General features: G+C 34.8%; 3 protein-coding genes across 8 annotated transcripts; 2 read left to right on the top strand and 1 right to left on the bottom strand.

The window, feature by feature from the left end:
• Positions 1-3470: 3470 nt before the first annotated feature.
• LOC107002184 (putative disease resistance protein RGA4) lies at positions 3471-8162 on the top strand. 4 transcript variants are annotated; one of them, XR_003574759.1, is made up of 5 exons: positions 3471-6630; positions 6790-6845; positions 6963-7013; positions 7251-7713; positions 7833-8162. XR_003574759.1 is itself a non-coding variant. In XM_027912294.1 (3 exons), exons 1-2 carry the CDS (start codon positions 3505-3507, stop codon positions 6799-6801), a joined length of 3138 nt encoding a protein of 1045 aa, XP_027768095.1. In that variant the 5' UTR covers positions 3471-3504; the 3' UTR covers positions 6802-6845; positions 6963-7247. The 4 variants fall into 4 exon arrangements, 1 of the variants encoding a protein (XP_027768095.1); XR_003574760.1 differs by lacking the exon at positions 7251-7713; XR_003574758.1 differs by having other exon boundaries at positions 7251-8137.
• A 2266-nt stretch (positions 8163-10428) lies between these two features.
• Positions 10429-12465, top strand: LOC107002185 (CBL-interacting serine/threonine-protein kinase 14-like). 2 transcript variants are annotated; one of them, XM_027912293.1, is made up of 2 exons: positions 10429-11544; positions 11648-11897. In XM_027912293.1, exons 1-2 carry the CDS (start codon positions 10657-10659, stop codon positions 11669-11671), a joined length of 912 nt encoding a protein of 303 aa, XP_027768094.1. In that variant the 5' UTR covers positions 10429-10656; the 3' UTR covers positions 11672-11897. The 2 variants fall into 2 exon arrangements, with proteins under 2 accessions (XP_027768094.1, XP_015055586.1); XM_015200100.2 differs by having other exon boundaries at positions 10433-12465.
• Positions 12466-13212: 747 nt separating this feature from the next.
• LOC107002186 (prosaposin-like) lies at positions 13213-18544 on the bottom strand. Of its 2 annotated transcripts, none has more exons than XM_015200101.2 (6): positions 18072-18126; positions 17185-17294; positions 15818-16014; positions 14481-14678; positions 13929-13988; positions 13213-13566 (listed from the first exon to the last, which is right to left on the bottom strand). In XM_015200101.2, the coding sequence occupies exons 1-6, from the start codon at positions 18086-18088 to the stop codon at positions 13405-13407; spliced, it is 744 nt and encodes a 247-aa protein (XP_015055587.1). In that variant the 5' UTR covers positions 18089-18126; the 3' UTR covers positions 13213-13404. The 2 variants fall into 2 exon arrangements, with proteins under 2 accessions (XP_015055587.1, XP_015055588.1); XM_015200102.2 differs by lacking the exon at positions 18072-18126 and adding an exon at positions 18389-18544 and having other exon boundaries at positions 13234-13566.
• Between the last annotated feature and the right edge of the window lie 229 nt (positions 18545-18773).

Below are 18773 nucleotides of genomic sequence, written 5' to 3'. Positions count from 1 at the left end.
ATTGAGGATATTTTCGAACTTTTTTCGTATTGAATATGACAAATCAAATCAATAGAAATAAAGCCAGAATAAATAAACCTAACAAAACAAAAAGGAATTATTTGGTGTGAGGTATAAGGTATATTAATTCCAGCGATAAAATGCAGAACTATTTTATCCTACGTTTGGTTGGAGGTATTAACAATCCTGAGATTATTTATCCCACAATTTATTTCTTAATGATGGGATAAGTTATCGCATATACATAGTGAAATAACTTCTCACACAATAATTTATTCTGAATAATTAATCTCGAAATAATTTGTTCCCAACCAAATAACTAGAGATATTTGTGTCATTGGAATCATCACTACCACACATTGTTTTTTCATTGTTTGAATTTACTGTTTACTATCAATTATTGTCCTTTTGGTGGTCCATAAACAGCTAGCAAAAGAAGACTTGAGAAGACTTTGGTGCTGACGAAGAACACTATTTTGTGAAGGAGCAAAAACAACAATTTATGATCCTCTAATTGGTGTAATTGTTCAAGTTTTGCTAAAGAATATGTCAAATGATGAATATGTCCTCTAAATTGAGGAGCAAGGGTATATGTTCGCCTCATAATATCTCATAAGTAATAATGTAAAGGTGTTCGCTCTTGACAGCGAAATAACAAACAACTTTTTCACGGCATAAGTTTATATTATAATATCCCACAAGTTATATCATATATATATGCTAAAAAAAATAAAAAATGCAACACACAAAATGTGTCCTCTTTTCATGTTTTTTTCCCCACCTAGTATTTTGTATTAGCATTGGAGCTCACCCATTTCGATTCACGCTGCATATGGTCCCATTTGGGAGAAACGCTTCCCACTAGGGATTTTTATATCCAGAATTCAAACACGAAATATTTGATTAATTAAAGAAGAAGCAACCTCATCCACTACACCACATCCTTTTATACATCTACACAACCCTTCGTGTAAACAAATACGAGCAGAGTTTACATACAACAAACATCAAAATGTTTAATTCCATATATCCTTTTGTTTATCAAATGATACAAATTTACATTTTCTGTTAACAGATGAATTAGGAAAAATTTTCTAAAACTTTGGGTATGTACAAGCATACACTTAAATTTGAACAAAATTGAATAAATAGACACACTCGTTTTACATGACAATTTTGTATTCTATGTAATGTCCTATATGTGTTATGTCATATATAGCATGTGTATGTATTTAATTTAATACAAATTTAAGTGTCTATATGTGTACACCCAAAATTGAAGAACATATAGATATCAGTTGAAACTAAGTTAAAAAGCATATTTATTATTATGCCTTTTCTCTTTTAGTTAACTTTTGAGGTTGAGTTAGATGGATCGTTACAAATTGAATTAGTTCTTGTTTTTGAGAAAATAGTACTTTTTCTGTTTCAATTTATGAGACATTTTTCATTTCTCTAGAGTCAAACAATCTATTTTGATCGTAAATTCGGGCTTGAAATCTTTAAATTTTTTGATTTCTTTTTTAGATATTTAGAAACTAAGTAAAAAGTATAATAAGTCAAAATAGATAACAATTTAAAATATCCAAAATGTATCACGTAAATTAATACGGAGAGTAATAATTATAAAGTCTATTTTGCTTAATATACATACATAATCACCAGAAGTTTACGGCCTGTTTCAAATTTTAGCATTTTTACATTCTTCTTTTGGAGGATGAAAGATTGGATGGTGAAAGGGCTACTGGCATTATAAATGAATGGAGGAGAAATTAATATATGGTAGGTAATGAGCCGATTAAATGCTCAAAATTTAGAGCTTGTTTGGCCGAGCGATATGAAATTATAACATAAAATTATGAGATGAAGTTGAAGTTTTGTATCGACATGTAATTTTAGATTTTTAATGTTGTATGTTTTCTCATACACATAAACACCTCATAAGTTGTAAATGTAAAACTACTCAAATAGTCTCAATTCTTTATATAATCATAACCAAATAAACAAAAGTTTATAAAATCGTAACACACTATCACAAAGCTATTCTTAAAAAATACAACATTTATTGATCAAACTTTAATTCAATAAAAAATAAAATTAAACATAAGTTGTGTAATAGTCTTTGATATCTTCTCTCGTTGAACTTGCATTTCTCGATCATATGACCAAGAAGACGAACGTCATTATTACTTTTAGCCATTTGTTGGTTAATTTGGTTGGTAATAAATTTCATAAAAAATAATAAAATTGATGAATATAAATAGTAAAGTAGGAATTGATTTGAAGTATTAATAAATTTTGTAAAAGTGAGAATAATCATCATATGAGATATAAATGATTTAAAACGTAATGATATGAATTATAATTTTGTATACTGAAATAACTAGTTAGTAGATATAATTGTGGGTTTATTTTTACAAAATATATATGCTTGGTGCCTGGTGGGTTGATGGTTGTATTTAAAAAATTTCAAATTATGATTTGAAATTTACAACGACATGAAATCATAAGATGAAATTAGTGTGAGATCGCATGTCCAAACACTGATTTCATCTCATGATTTCATAACGCATGTCCAAACGCCAACTTAATCAAAATATTTTGGGTAACTTGGGCAAAAATAAGTACCCTTCCTCCGATATATGTGGAATGAGGATATTTGAATCATGTCTAATGAGTATAGGTTGAGTGACATTTTTTAACCTTTTGTGTTTTTAATATGAGAAACCAAATAATTAATAAGAAATAATTCGCGAATAACTTATCCCAACATATCTAATTTAAACGCGACAATCTGTACAGTACTATTTCTTAGAGAGATATTGGAGTCTATGACTATCACACATATTTTTTTTTTCACAGTTTGAATTGTATACTATCAATTATTGTCCTTTTAATTTGGTGCCACAAACAAGTAGCAAAAGAAGACTTTAGTGCTGAGGTAGAAGACTGACTTTGTGAAGGAGCAAACGCACAATGGCCGATCCTGTAATTGGTGCTACTGTTCAAGTTTTGCTTGAGAAGCTGCTTTCTCACTCTATTGAGGAGGTCAAAACTTTAAGGAGCTGCAAGAAAAATCTCTCAAAGCTGACAAAATATGTAACCATGATACAAGCTTACACGCATGATGCTGAAACACGACAAGTCGAAGATAATCAGGCTGTGGAAGAATGGCTTAAGATGCTTGAGAGAATTGCTGAAGATGCTGAAAATGTGTTTGACAAATTCACATATGTATCTATCAAAGCACGAGTGATGAAAAACCAAATGAAACTGATGGAAAAGGTTAGTCACTTCTTTTCTCAGACTGTTTTCAAGTACAAAATGTCTTGAAAAATCAATGACATCAATGAAGAGTTGAGGGGTATCAATCAGATAGCCAATGAACTCGGTCTCCAATTACTGACTGTTCCTTCTCGCAAAATACCGCAAATCCGAGAAACAGATTCCTCTGCTTCGTATGTTGTTGGTAGAGACAAAGATGTTGCTGAAATAATTCATAAGATGTTGAACATGAGAGAGGAAATGGTTCTGTGTGCCATTCCCATAGTGGGCATGGGGGGTTTAGGGAAAACTACAATTGCTAAGAGAATTTTCAATGATGAAGAGATCGGAAAGCACTTTAAAAAGAGAGTTTGGTTGTGTCTACCTGAAATATCAGACACTAAGAGCTTTCTTGAACAGATCCTCCAATCATTGACAGAGCGGAAACTTGAGGTCCAAACCAGGGATATTATAGTCAAGAAACTCCGAGATGAACTAGGAGGAAAAAGATATTTGCTTGTCTTAGATGATTTGTGGCATGTTGACTCTAGATTGTGGCATGAGTTCATGGACACCTTGAAAGGAATCAATACATCGAGAGGAAACTGCATTCTCGTGACTACTCGCATGAAGCAGGTGGCATCCATAGTAGCTGCAGATCATCATATGTTGGGGAAATTAACAGATGATCATTGTTTGTCCATTTTCAAACAAGGAGCATTTGTTGATGGGGAAGTTCCGCAGGAAATACTGAGCATGGAGAAAAAGATTGTTGAACTGTGTCAAGGTCTACCGTTGGCTGCAAGTGTCTTGGGATGCCTCTTATGCAACAAGGAAAAACATGAATGGCAGGCAATTCTTGTTGCAGGTGAAGATGATAATAGGGAAAATAGCTTAAAGAAAATCCTAAAACTAAGCTATGATTATCTACCATCTCCGCATCTGAAGAAATGTTTTGGTTACTTTGCTATGTTTCCAAAAGATTTTGTGTTTGAGAAGGACCAACTAATCCAACTCTGGATGGCAGAAGGCTTTCTTCATCCATGTCAAGAGACCCCTGTGATGGAAGACGTTGGGAACAAGTTTTTCCGACTCTTGTTCCAATATTCCTTGCTGCAAGATGTTAAGCTAGATGAATACACAAAAATCACACACTGTAAGATGCATGATCTTGTGCATGATTTGGCTGGAGATATTTTGAAGTCTAAACTATTTGATCAAAAGAGTGTTGGCTGGAGATACTTTGGATGGGACTCACCCACTGATCAAATAGATAAGATAAACAAGCCAGGACGTTTGAGCACATTATTCTGGAAAAGAAATATACCTGAAGATACGCTTCTGAGCTTTCAATTCTTGAGAGTTTTAAATTTGTCCGGATCAGGCATCGAAGAGTTATCAGCCAAAATCGGCAAGCTAATATATTTGAGATATCTTGATGTCTCGGCCACTGAGATCAAAGCCTTGCCCAACTCCATTTGCAAGCTCTACAATTTGCAAACATTTAGAGTCAATTACTGTCCTTCACTCAAGCTTCCAGAAGAAATGGCAAATATGATAAGTTTGAGACACATATATTGCAATAGATCAGATAAGCAGACGCCACTTAATATGGGGCGATTGACCAGTCTTCAGACGCTACGGTTTTTTTACATAGGTTCAGAGAATGGTCGTCGGATAAAAGAATTAGGTTGTTTGAAAAACCTTAGAGGTAAATTGACGATCGAACATTTCCAATTAGTCAGAAATAAAGAAGAGGCCCAAACAGCAAATTTACAGGAGAAACCCAATATCTACAAGCTGGTGTATTCATGGTCCCATGATGAATCAGAAGGCTGTGAGATCAATGATGAGCATGTGTTGGATGGTCTTCAACCGCATCCTAACTTGAAAGCCTTATCAGTAGTGGACTATTTAGGGACTAAACTTCCTTCATGGTTCAGTGAGGAGTTGTTACCAAATTTGGTCAAGTTGAAATTAAGTGGTTGTAAAAGGTGCACAGAAATTCCATCCCTTGGCCAACTGAAATTCCTTCGACATCTTGAGCTGGTAGGATTCCATGAGTTGAAATGCATTGGACCTGCTTTATATGGTGTTGACATTAGCAATATTGGATCAAGCAGCATTATCCAAGTGTTCCCGTCATTGAAAGAACTAGTATTGGAGGATATGCGTAGCCTTATTGAGTGGAAGGGAGATGAAGTTGGAGTAAGAATGTTTCCTAGGCTTGAGAAGTTGCGCATTAGTAACTGTCCATTGTTAAAAAGTACTCCAAGTCAATTTGAAATCCTCCATGAATTAAGAATTGAAGGAGTTGACAGTGAAATGCCATTGTTGAACTTGTGCAGCAACTTGACATCTCTTGTGAAGCTTGATGTTGATAATGTGAAAGAGCTCACTTGTCTTTCAGATGTTATGCTACGCAACAATGTTTCTCTTCGATACATATCGGTCTTCAACTGCGGAGAGTTTCGTGAATTTCCACAAAGCCTGTACAATCTCCATTCTCTTGAGAGCTTACGAATACAATGCTGCCCCAATTTCAGTTCTTTTATTGTTCCCTGTGGAGAGAACTACTTGACTTCCCTCCAAAGTTTTGAGTTACATGGGTGTAATGGATTGACCAGTTTACCAAGTGGAATGCTAGAGCAATGCCGGTCTCTACAGAATTTGTCGGTCAGCTGCTGTGACAACTTAGTTTCCTTCCCTTTACATGGGTGGGAAATGCGTTCACTTTCACGTTTGGATATATCACAATGTCCCAAATTGATTAGTGTACCAACAGGGTGCCTGCACCGTCTCACTGGGTTAAGGGTATTGCACATTGGTCCTTTCTCAGAGAAGGTGGATTTTGAGGTATTCCAATTGATTTTTAGTGGTGTTCAACAGCTGTTTTCCCTTCGTTCTTTGTGGGTGTACGGACATTTGCACTGGGATTCTCTGCCCTATCAGATTATGCAACTCTCTGCCCTAAAAAATCTCTCTATATATGATTTCGGAATCGAGGCTCTTCCTCATAGATTTGACAACCTTACATCTCTTGAAACATTATCGCTAAAGAGGTGCAAACGGCTAAGACATGTGGACTTCTCAGATGCCATGACCAAATTACGGAATCTGTGGATACAGGATTGTCCATTATTAGAAGCTCTGTCGGATGGGCTCGGCAACCTTGCTTCTTTGGAACAGTTACTTATTTTGAATTGCAAAAAACTAGAGCATCTGCCATCCAGAGATGCCATGCGATGCCTCACCAAATTAATGCACCTGGAAATTGTTGACTGCCCACAGTTAGGTGAAAGCTGCACCAATCAGAGTGGTCCAAACTCCCAGTGGTCCAAAATTTCCCATATTCCAGATATTCAAGTAGGTTTCTGCTATTTCATTTGACTAATAAATTCTGATATCTACTCAATCTCATCGGGACTTGGTATTTAACTTTGTATGAAATCGTTCACGTCTGACCCTCACCTCTCCCAACCTGTACGAAATAAGAAGAATCTCAGTATTTTCATATCTATTCAGGTGCATTCATGAAGATAACGGAAGCAATGGCTCGACTTATTGGTGAAACGCTAGAGGTAACAGAACCATTTTTCACAGAAAGTTTGATGCCAGACAGATTTTCTTTTGGACCGAAATGTGACTTCTACAGTTTTTGTTGATTGACTTACCCAAATTGGAACATTTTTCTTCAGAGATGAGCCGGTGAGTGTGGTTGCATCTTGCACGAAGCTTGAAAGTTCAAGGTAAGTTAGTTTTTTCTAGATCTATACCTTTTTCCCAGGAATTGTTTTTCTTTTTCTCCCAAATGCTACTTTTAAATCATCATACTTATCTACGGAACAATGTCAAGTCCCATAAATGGTAGAAATCTGTATAAGTTTCTCAATACACTCACAAAAAAATAAATCTTTATTATCAGGTTTTAGACGGTAGAAACTTTATGGATATATGACACACTACTCATTACTTTCACTTCACAGGATAATTTCTCCGTTGATATTAACTTTTGCGATTGAAGTTCTTCAACAAAGATAGTTGTCATGAATCTTATAGTATCAAAGAGCGGCTCATTGGCTCTTACAATGTCCGTAGCAGTAATTGTTAAAGAATGACAAAAGTCCCACATCGGTGGTTAATGAGATGGGTGGACTCCTAATAAGGCTTGAGCAATCCTCCTTCCTTTGAGCTAGCTTTTGGGATGTGAGTTAGGCCTAAGACCTAATTTAACATGGTATCAGAGCAGGGCCCGTCTCACCCGATGTTGGGACCCCCAAAATTTGCGTGAGGTGGGGTGTTAAAGAATGACAAAAGTCCCACATCGGTGGTTAATGAGATGGGTGGACTCCTAATAAGGCTTGAGCAATCCTCCTTCCTTTGAGCTAGCTTTTGGGATGTGAGTTAGGCCTAAGACCTAATTTAACAGTAATCTGTTCATCTTGATAGGTCTTGATTTCTCCTAAAATCTCCTCTTTTTTTTATTGTACTTGTAATGATCTGCTTTTCCATTCTCCTAGGAGGAAACGTGTTCTAAAACTAACTTTTTACCATTTCCCGCGCTTCAGATTCATGTTTGAAACACCAGCATTGACCTTGTCGAAATGCTACTTCTGTTAGATGTGTTTCTGTTTCATCGTTGGCAAGGGGAAACTGCATTCCATAAACTTATTTCCCTTAAAGGACCCTAAAAGGGCCATGTCGTCATGAGTGATTAAGTTTGTTGCACATGTATTATGATAAACAGTTGAGCTTTTCGCGTCTATTGAAATGAGAGTCCAATGGAAACGCCCAGCCCACAGCTCCTGAAATTAGTTGATGTAATTCTTTACTGAATTAAACTAGCAGTGTTGAATACCATGGTTGTATCATGTATGGTGTAAAGTTCCTTGGATCTAGTCCTCCTACAAGTTGTTAGTTATGGTTGTGAAAATCCATAACTAACAACTAGTTGCGCGCAATCACTCTGATTAATAATTAAAGGTCACAGACATGAATAAGATTTGCTTGTAAAAATGCAGTCGAAGGAAAGAAAAATTTCACGCGTTAAAAAGTTAGTGGATCCTCATACAAAGTTTTGTTGGTAAATATCTCACTCAAAATAAATCTTTTCAACATTTCCCCATTCTTTTCGTCTAGAATTTTCATCTAAAATAAATAAAAGGCTCAGAAGTCGCTAATAATTTCATCCCCCAACAAACATAGCTATACTTCAAATTTTACAACAATTCCTAAGAAGTAATTCTAAAATCCTTCTTTCACTTTACTTGTTGGCAACTTCCCTTCGCCCTTTTCCCCTTTCATCTCCGGTTAATATATAAATATGTTTTTTAATTTGATCTCAACATATATATATGTCTTTGAATTTTTCATAGTACATACAGGCAAATACTTAAATAATTTATATAAAATTGAGCAAATAGATGTACGCATTACATTTGACATAATACATGTAGGACATTGTGTAGGACACAAATTATCACATACTGTGTCAAGTAGAACACCTGTGTTTATTTGTTCAATTCTATATAGATTTAAATGACTATTTATACACATTGAAAATTAAAAAATATATATATCAAATAAAGCTAAATTAAAAGATATGTTTACGTATAAGATTTTTTATCAAACTCTTCTCCTCTTTTGAGATTTCTCAATCTTAATTCTCTATGTGACCCACAAATGTATCATACAGGACCTAACTTCATTAATTTCATACCAATAAAAGGGGCAGGGAACAACTATCACTTAGGTTGAAATTTTTTTAATAATGCAAAGTCATGCACTGTCACTTTCTAAAGGTACGATAGATGGATTTGAGAAGATGGACAATCCTTCGATAAATATCAAACAAAATATTGAACTCAAACACATTCGTAATTTATAAGAATTGTACGAACATTTGTGAAGCGTAGCAAAGAATTTTGATTTTAGCTCCCGTTATCTCATCCAATCCTACAATAAAAACTCCAATTTAGGCGTGACAAGTAAAGAAAGAAGCATTTCAGATAATCAAACCAATAATTCCATGAATTCATGAGAAAAGTCTCGTTTTGGATCATGTTGCTAGATTGAGACCATCACATTACAATTTGAATAAGGAATAAATATTGGACCCTAAGAAATTGAGGGTCAATTTTCTGTCTCGGGTTAAATATCATCAATGATACGTCATTGACCCAACTTTCTGTATCGCTCGCATCACGAGCAATCGAATGACTTTTGAGAAATATAAAAGAAATTTTCTAACCGGTTAGAGAGCTCATTCATGTTCATGTTTGAGGTGAATCCGCACTGTATTTATTTTCTCTAAATCTTCTTTCTATATAAACATCAGTATATTTTCTAAGATTTTACATTTGATAATTTTGAATTGTGTTAAGAAATTTAGTGATTTTCGAAGGTATCATTATATCTTAATTTTACTGACTTTTAAAATTGTAATTAAATTGTATTTGGAGTTTATTTGGTTTATATCTAGGATCAAAATCTAAATTTATGTGTATGGTCATATTAGTGTAATCAACAACATTGAAAAAGTGTGGATGCATAAAGATACTAAATTAAGCAAACAAAATATATCAAAATTTAAACAACACATACAACTCAAAAGTCAAAAACAGTCACTAAAAATTATAATTAGAAAAAAATATAGCTACTAATATAATAATTATAATCCAACCTATACCTACTAATGAAATTTCCTCATATTTACATGGTTTAGTTTGGCCACTCCGTACTGTTTAATTATATAATTCTGTACATTTTCTTAGAACTTTCGAGTTCAATAATTTCTGTTGCTCCTCATGTTCCACGTGATTAGCAATTAATTTGTTTCTGTTGGTTCTGCGGTTGGCTGGACATTATTTAGCCCTGCGATTCTGTTGATTATATTAAAAATAATTATTATATATTTTTTTTGTTCAATTTTATACATTTATTATACTAAAAATAGTTATTCAATAATATTTATTCTGTTTAAAAAAATAACAGATAAATATTCATCTTGAATCTATTTTACTCTTACTTTTAAATATCAGTCAATATCTAATAGTAAACAATTATTATTTAATAAAAAAGTATTACGAAAAAAAAAAAGTGATCTAATAATATGAATCGAAATGGAGTAAATTTTTTTTCAACAGATAACGTGGTTAATTTGTATACGATTGCCCATTCTGCGCCTACCCTCTAATTTTTTTTTTATTTTGCAACAAAATATCAAAAGCTTTAAACGTTGACCAATCGCCATTTCGAATCTTCTATCTTCTGCGTAGAAGCTACGATTTGGTTTTTGATTTTTTTCATCATCGAGCAATTTCATTGCTTTGATGCAAAAACAAGAGGCATTTTCGGAGGGATTTGGTGCTGTTTTGATCTCTGGGTTTAGTTATGCCAGAGATCTTACGTGAGGAGAGCAGTTCATCTTCATCAACCACCGCCGGCACCATCACCGGCGCCGGCACCGGAGATTTCAAGCTTAACATATTTGGGAAATATGAGGTCGGGAAGCTTCTGGGTTGTGGTGCTTTTGCAAAGGTTTATCATGCTAGGGATGTGAGGACGAGACAGAGCGTGGCGATTAAGACGGTAAGCAAGACGAAGATATTGAAAGGTGGTTTCACGGAGCATGTTAAGAGGGAGATTTCTATCATGCGCAGGTTGCGTCATCCTCATATCGTGCGCCTCCATGAGGTGCTCGCGACGAAGACGAAGGTCTATTACGTTATGGAATTCGCTAAAGGTGGAGAGCTGTTTACGAAAGTTAGCAAAGGGAGATTCAGCGAGGATCTCAGCCGGAGATATTTTCAGCAGTTGATCTCCGCCGTTGATTATTGTCATTCTCGTGGTGTGTATCATCGAGATCTGAAACTGGAGAATCTGTTGCTTGATGAGAATTGGGATCTCAAGGTCACCGATTTTGGGCTCAGTGCAGTGACGGATCAGATCCGACCCGATGGATTCCTCCATACGTTATGCGGCACTCCGGCATATGTAGCTCCTGAAATCCTCGAGAAGAAAGGATACAACGGAGCTAAGGTGGATATATGGTCATGCGGCATCATCCTTTTTGTGCTCAACGCCGGTTATTTACCATTCACCGATGCAAATCTAATGGCGATGTATCGGAAAATCTACAAAGGCGAATTCCGTTGCCCTAAATGGACCTCACACGGATTGAAACTGTTGCTTACCCGACTCCTCGACACGAATCCCGAGACTCGAATCTCCATTGAACTAATCAGAAACGATCCGTGGTTTCGGAAAGGTTACAAAGAGGTGAAATCGCATTTCGGTGATGAATTTGAGTTGAAAAATAGCTCCGATGTAAATCGCGACGGCAAGTTTCTAAATGCATTTCATATAATCTCTTTATCCTCAGGTGTTAATCTGTCTGGATTGTTGAAGTCTCTAGGAGGGAAAGAGACAGTGGATGTTGAAAGATTTGTTTCAGCATCGTCACCGGAGAGAATAACACAGAGGATTGAAGAGATTGCAAAGGCTGAAGGGATGAGAGTCACCGGAAAAAATGGCGCCGGTGTAAGAGTTGAGGGGCAAAATGGGAAATTTGTTTTAGCGACGGAGATTAACCGGTTAACGGAGAAAGTGGTAATAGTAGAAGTTAAACGAAAGGAGATAGGAGCTGGAGCTGATGGAGAAATATGGAAACTCAAATTCAAGCCGCAGTTAAGTGAATTCTTTTTGTGAATTCTTTCGTAGTTCGAGTTGTTATTACAGCGTTCTCTATCGTAGAATTCAGACATTGTGCTATTCGTTATTTCTAGATAGCATAAGAAAAAGAGATTTCGAAATCTCTTGACCTGCATTTTCTAGATACAGGTTCACTTTTTCGGTGAGAAACGGAGATGACTCTAGTTATTGAATAGCTCGAGGAATGTGGATCGAGGTGAGATGATATTCGTACTAGTTTTTAAACACGTGATTGGTTGAATAACTTACTACATTTTTTGCTAATAGGAATTCAAAGTATCATGTCAGGTTTGGGTAAAACCTGTTGTACACTAATATTGTTATTGCTAAGAATTAGGATAATGTATCATATTGTATTTGTGTACTCTCTGTATACATAAGATACAGAGAGGGCAAAATTATCGGGTTATGTATATATTTTTATAACCCAGTAATTTGTATTTATGATAATCTCATTTTTCATAGTAAAATGATTATTGAGATCTCCTATTTGAGTTTTGCTAATTGTTTCATGAATGGTTTTGTATAAAATCATTTATTATTGATACCTTTTTTTCATTTCTTAATATGGTTAGAAATTTTTTAATAGAGTGCAACTACAAATATTGGATTCCCAGATTAGCATGTCAAAAGATTACATTAATATATATGTATATATATATATATCTCGACACAAGTTGAAGGTTTAGTCTAGTAGTTAAAAGGTTGCGAAAATTTCTTTAGATCGTATTCTAGCTTTGCTTAATGAGAATTATCGCTTCGCCACTATATCATTACATGTTGTAGCGTTGCTAATATCATAATTATTATTTTAAATGCAACGATTGACACCCCTTAATGAATTTTAACCTTTCTAAAAAAAGTTAGGTATTTCTAACTATTTTGTGAGTACAAACAAAAACAGAAAAAATCTCTGAAATTATTTCAATTTAATCCTTTGATGTAACCAAAATTGAATTTAAATTTAAAAGACATCAAATCAACAAGAGTGAATTTAGAAAGGATCAATTTGCAACTTTCATGCTATACAAGGGGATTTAATGAAATTTTATCAAGAAAAACTGAATTATTTTAGTGTGTGACGATCTATTTTGATTTTATGGCAATCCGAATTGAGGACGGGTTATTAAATCCCCCTTAGCAAGATCACAGCCCTCAATATATACATACGAAAAATAATTTTTGACCTAGATATTTCACATAACAAACAGATGCGCAATCTTAGGCACTCATAGAAATTAAGAACGCAGTCGTAAGTTTTATTAAGTTGAGCTTCTTCCATGAATATCATTGTATATAAACAAGTGATAAAGTTTGCACTTCAAATAAAACACATTATACACAAACACAAGGCACAAACTGAAAGATGGTAATCCAATTGTTTACATACAAAAGCATACCAAGCTGGAACCAGTAACCTGTATTCACTTAAGAAGCAGAATGCAATGAAGTTTGCATCTCTGGTAACGCTTCCTCTTTATCGACAGCAGGCTGACAGGCATGCATAATAGTGCATACATCATTTTTCTCCAGAAAATGTTCCGCGTTAATGAGGATCACTGGTGCATATTCAAAGACCATTTTCTTGCACTGCAGAAAATCGTGAGGCAGAAACATCAGTACAACTACCAAACAGCTTTGATCCTTCCACATATTACAGAAGTATTGCAAGTAATATAATAACGCTTGTAATCAAGGGTAAAATGGATCAAGACTAGCTCCTTGATGAGGAAGAAACATTTATTGTCATTCAAGCATTTAATTTCTTTTGACAGTTCAAGTGTTTTGACACATGCAATTGGAGAAGTTTTTTAAGGACGCCAAAGGTCCAAACCAAGTGCCAATAGTTGTTTAGAACTATAACAAAAGAGTTAGAGAAACGGAATTAGGTAAGTATGAGCAAGCACTAAGGTACAGCTATGACAGTAAGAAGAGTTTCAGAGGGTATTTACCTTATTGGCATATTTTTCAGCAGATCCACATGCCTTCAAGAGAATTGCAAGTATGTCCAACTGAAAGTAGACGAGAAGCAAATGAGTTTAATGAATATATTGCGTTGCAATAAGAACTAAATACTGTCACTTAACGCATCCACAAAGTTGAGAAAATAGGAGTTCTTTAGATGTTGTTAAATACAAGTAGAACATGTGTACCTTATCAACAAACATGTAATAATTAGTAATGGTATGTAGCTTCCTACACATTATGAAGGATTCTAAATGAAGTATCGTTATTTGCAACACATTTGCAATTTTTTTTCAAGTTCATGCTAACACACCCATGTTGGTTGTCGTTTCAAGATACAACATTAGCGGTACACATTTGCAATTTAAATTGACATTTTCTTATGGAGTATTTAGAGAATCAGATTAATCACCCAGCGTTTGCAATAACACAAGACTTTTTAAGTAATTGTAGGTGGACCCTAAGCCTGAAACATGGCTTCCTTTTTTCTTTTTCGCTATAGATCGGCATAAAATGTATATAACAAAAGACAAGAGTACCTGAGTGTCAGGATCTTTCAGCTTTGATACTGTCTCTTCAACCACTTTATGACATAAGTCACAGCCATTTGGGGAGAACTGTTGAGAGATGGAAACCACTTTCCGACAAAGGTCAACCTTTTGGCATATGTCGTCAGGTTTTATAGTGGAGATCTCTGAGAAGAAGAGATGAGCATATTGATCCACCATGGCAGTGCACTACAAGCAAATAAGAGAAGTTCACTTGCAAATTAATGTAGCAAGAGACAGAAAAAATCATATCAATGTTGTTGCATGTAGATCCTGAAGATATCAAGATATTGCTATAGCTTTGCTTATAGCACACTTAACTTAAACCTTAAAGTTAGCGCAATACAGGCTGAGCACTTCGCCTCACTTATAAGGCGCCTTCCTAGGCATCACCTAATTGCTAATGGACTCTGATACAAAACAATAAAATATAGACAGCAAAGTGATGCATTTATCGGAAATGTGTGCATGTGTGTAATTAGGAATTATTAATCCATTTTTTATTTGTGCATGATGCACCGCCGAAAACTGAGAAGTTTTTAATGCTTTTGCCTTTGATATTGCAAGCTATTATTAATCTTTTCATAAACAGTCACATAAAGCCCCACAGAAAACAATCTACCCCAAGCTCTATGGATAAGATCAAAAGACAAACTCCACTAGTTTATCATTTCTCTTCATCCAAATAGAGGTATCTAGGCCATTCTGGATTTCACGGAAGCCAAATTGTATCCAAAAGAAAATGGGATACTTTAACAAACGATCTATTTAAAAACTTGCATGATGAACTACACTTATAATAAAAACAGAAAGGAATATGGGAAGCAGGTTCCAGGTACAAATACTTGCAGAGATAAAATCACTAGGTGATTCCTTCCCATTTGTCCTACCCTTGGTGGACAGAGTTATTTGGTACCTATTGCTAATGGGAGGTGGTAGATATCTCATGAAACTAATCGAGGTGCACGAAAGCTGGACCAGACACCACGGTTACCATAAAAAAACATGAGAAGCAGGCTCAGTGTGTGCTGTCTGTGAATTGCTTTGAACCCATAATCAGAGTGGGTCTACAGTTTCTTTCTATATTGTAAACAAGATAATTGATATCATAAATATTGAGTTAAAACATATAAGGATGTCTCAAATGTAGAATAACCCGATTGGATGAAATGGATAAGCATATTAAAAGAAAACTTCTGCTATCTTCATGTGTGCACATGAAGCATTACATTTAGAATATCATTTAAATGGGCAAGCAGTAAGTTAATCATTTAGACAAAAATAATTTAATGGTCAAAAGATGGGCATTTAAGTCAATTCACAAGTACCTCCTCCTTGTATATTGGCATCTTCGAACAGGTCATGAGAAGTACTTCAAGTATTTTTGCCTGGGTCTGCTTATTAGAAAGGTAATCAAGCGCAGTAGCAGTATATTCTTCACACAATGTGCATAATCCTTTAATGTTGCTGACATCTTTCAGAGGTTGAAGTTGTTTCTGTGCCTGTAGGTTACTTGTCCACAATGCTATTGCAAGAAAGCCAAGATTAATGTGTTTTCCATATTAAAGTTCTGATTCAAGTATTCCTTAATCAATCAAATAAAAATTTTTGACTTCACATATATATAACAAGATGATAGCATCTGCTATAGGGGAATATAGTTAAAACATCAATTAGGCTAGTGTAAGCATGAGTATAAGAATCGACCACAAAAGAGTAAATTGGATGGAGAAACCACCGACATGCCCATCTAAAAAAATCTTGATCATTGAGGATAAAGAGACAATAAATCCATGGAGGAGTAGCTACTTGAAGAACTTGCAAGTAAGCATCCTATTCAAGATTCAACAGGATAACTTTTTACCCAAGTTTTCTCGAATCGTCAAGAACCTTTTATTTAAAGAGAGCATACATTGTCGGTGCCCCTTTTTTTGGAGTAAACTGTTACATGCGTAGACCACCACAATCCAATAAAATGAAAAAGTTGACCATCCAATTTTGTATTTCCAGAGTCTATTTTTCTATTTAATAAAATAGGCCATATTTTGACAATATATACACACAAAAAAGGAAATTTGATGTTAATATCATTATAAGTCATATGAGGTATCACATTTTTCCAGTGAATGTCCGCTAACCCATCCTAAACAGAAGGAACAAAGAAACCCAATTGAGTTGAAGAACCTCGTGACACATAAATAAATGGTACTTCCTCATGAGACTGGTTGGTTGGTAATAGGTGCAGAAGAAAGGAGAAGAAAGATCTTCGGCTCAGAGCAATATTAATATTGCAGTTAAAATTTAGAGGCTTGAGGAAGAAAAACTGGAAGAGAAAGGTCATTGCTGTAAGAGTTTTTAAACTGTAAATTAGTAGTGAATAAACTGAAAGCAAATTCAAAGCTTAACTTATGATATGCTTTCAATAACAAAAAATCACAAACTTTTGTGAGACATCTATCCTGGAAATCAAAGAGGTTCTCATTAATTACAGGTAGGGTACTGACCATAGAAGGACACAGTTCGCAGAATTTGTTAGTTTTGTGGCTGCACAATTACTATTTAGCACAGTCATCCCTTTCCTATGTGTGTGTGATTTAAGGCTATCCAATCAATTCACAATTCATATTACAAAAATCATATCCCAACACAATACTAAATCCACTGGGCACTGGTAACACATGAATAGGAGAAGTACCTGAAACATCCTCGGTCTCTATAATAAGGAGGTCAGGGGCTGCTAATTCTCTAGCTGTACAATACACAGCACCGAGTAGGACAAGAAACAGGCAGACCTTGACATCCATGCTGTCAAGTGAAACAGTCAGTCTAGATTCAAGAAAAAGCATTGTGAAGTTCAAAAGAGAGAATCAACGAAGGATATGCTAATATTAATCAATCAATCGATCAACAATGTCTCAATCTCAAATTAGTGACGGATCAAAAAATCTAACTTTCACTTGAATATTGACAGTCGTATCAATCAATTACACCTCAACCCCAAATTAGTGATGGATCAAACAATCTGGCATTCATTTGAATATTTGACAGTCGTATCAACCAATTACGCCCCAATCTCAAATTAGTGACGGATCAAACAATCTAACATTCACTTGAATATTTGACACTCGTATCAACCAATTACGCCTCAATTAACTTTCACTTGAATATTTAACAGTCAGATCAATCAATTACCCCTCAATCCCAAACTAGTGACGGATCAAACAATCTAACTTACACTTGAATATTTGATAGCCATATCAATCAATTACCCCTCAATCCCAAATTACTGACGGACCAAACAATCTAACTTCCACATGAATATTTGATAGTCATATCAATCAATTACCCCTCATTCCCAAATTACTTACGGATCAAACAATCTAACTTTCATTTGAATATTTAACAGTCCTATCAACCAATTAGGCTCAATAGCCTCAATCCCAAACTACTATCTGATCAAATTTCCAGCCTTGCTTAAGTATTTAACAGTCATGTCCAAAATAAAACTACAATCCCACATACTTTTACTCTAAACACAAATAGAAATCAAACAACTACAATAAGCTATAGATTCCTCCTCACCTCAAAAAAGTTTTCATCTTTTTGAATTTACCAACTGATTGAACCGACACCCAACCTCCACCCAGTAAAGAAAAAAGTCAATTTACTTAATTCAATCAAACAAAACACAATATATCACAATTTTAATCGAAACCCAGATCGATTAAAGCAAAAGGGGTGTCAAAGATAAGAACAAAACTCAAAAAAGAAAAAAAAAACCCATCAAAGACAAAATCTTTACATGTACAGAAAGAGAAATCATCAGATAGAAGAAAAAATAAGCATCAAATCTAAAAAAATTCTACATGTAATGATGATGAATGATGAAGAATGTTTACCTGGAAAAAAATTTAGAGAGTAAATGACAAAAAGAGAAAGTAGTACAAGGGTTCTTTCTTCAAGCAACCACAGCAGATCTCCCCCTTTCTTGTAGGCAATTATTTTTTGGCTTAATTGAGAATTTCTATTAGGAGTTGATCTCCTGCACCTGCTATAATTTGTATGTTTATCCAACCGGATTTTATAATTTTTTTATATATATATTTTTAAATAAAGGTAATGAGTGAAAGAAAAAAACAATTAGAGGTCAAAACTCAAAAGTGTTTTTTTAAAAAAAAAAAGAAAAAAAAAAAGAGGTGTTTGGTCAAATTTTTGGAGACAATTAACTATTTTTTTTTTGAAGAGAAGTAGAGTTTGTTTTTGAGAAACTAGAAAAATGTAGTA

The sequence above is a fragment of the Solanum pennellii genome, chromosome 10 (genome assembly GCF_001406875.1).
Source record: "Solanum pennellii chromosome 10, SPENNV200".
Lineage (NCBI taxonomy): Eukaryota > Viridiplantae > Streptophyta > Magnoliopsida > Solanales > Solanaceae > Solanum > Solanum pennellii.
Note: the sequence above shows the minus strand (reverse complement) of the source record. Positions and strands in the feature narration are given on the sequence as shown.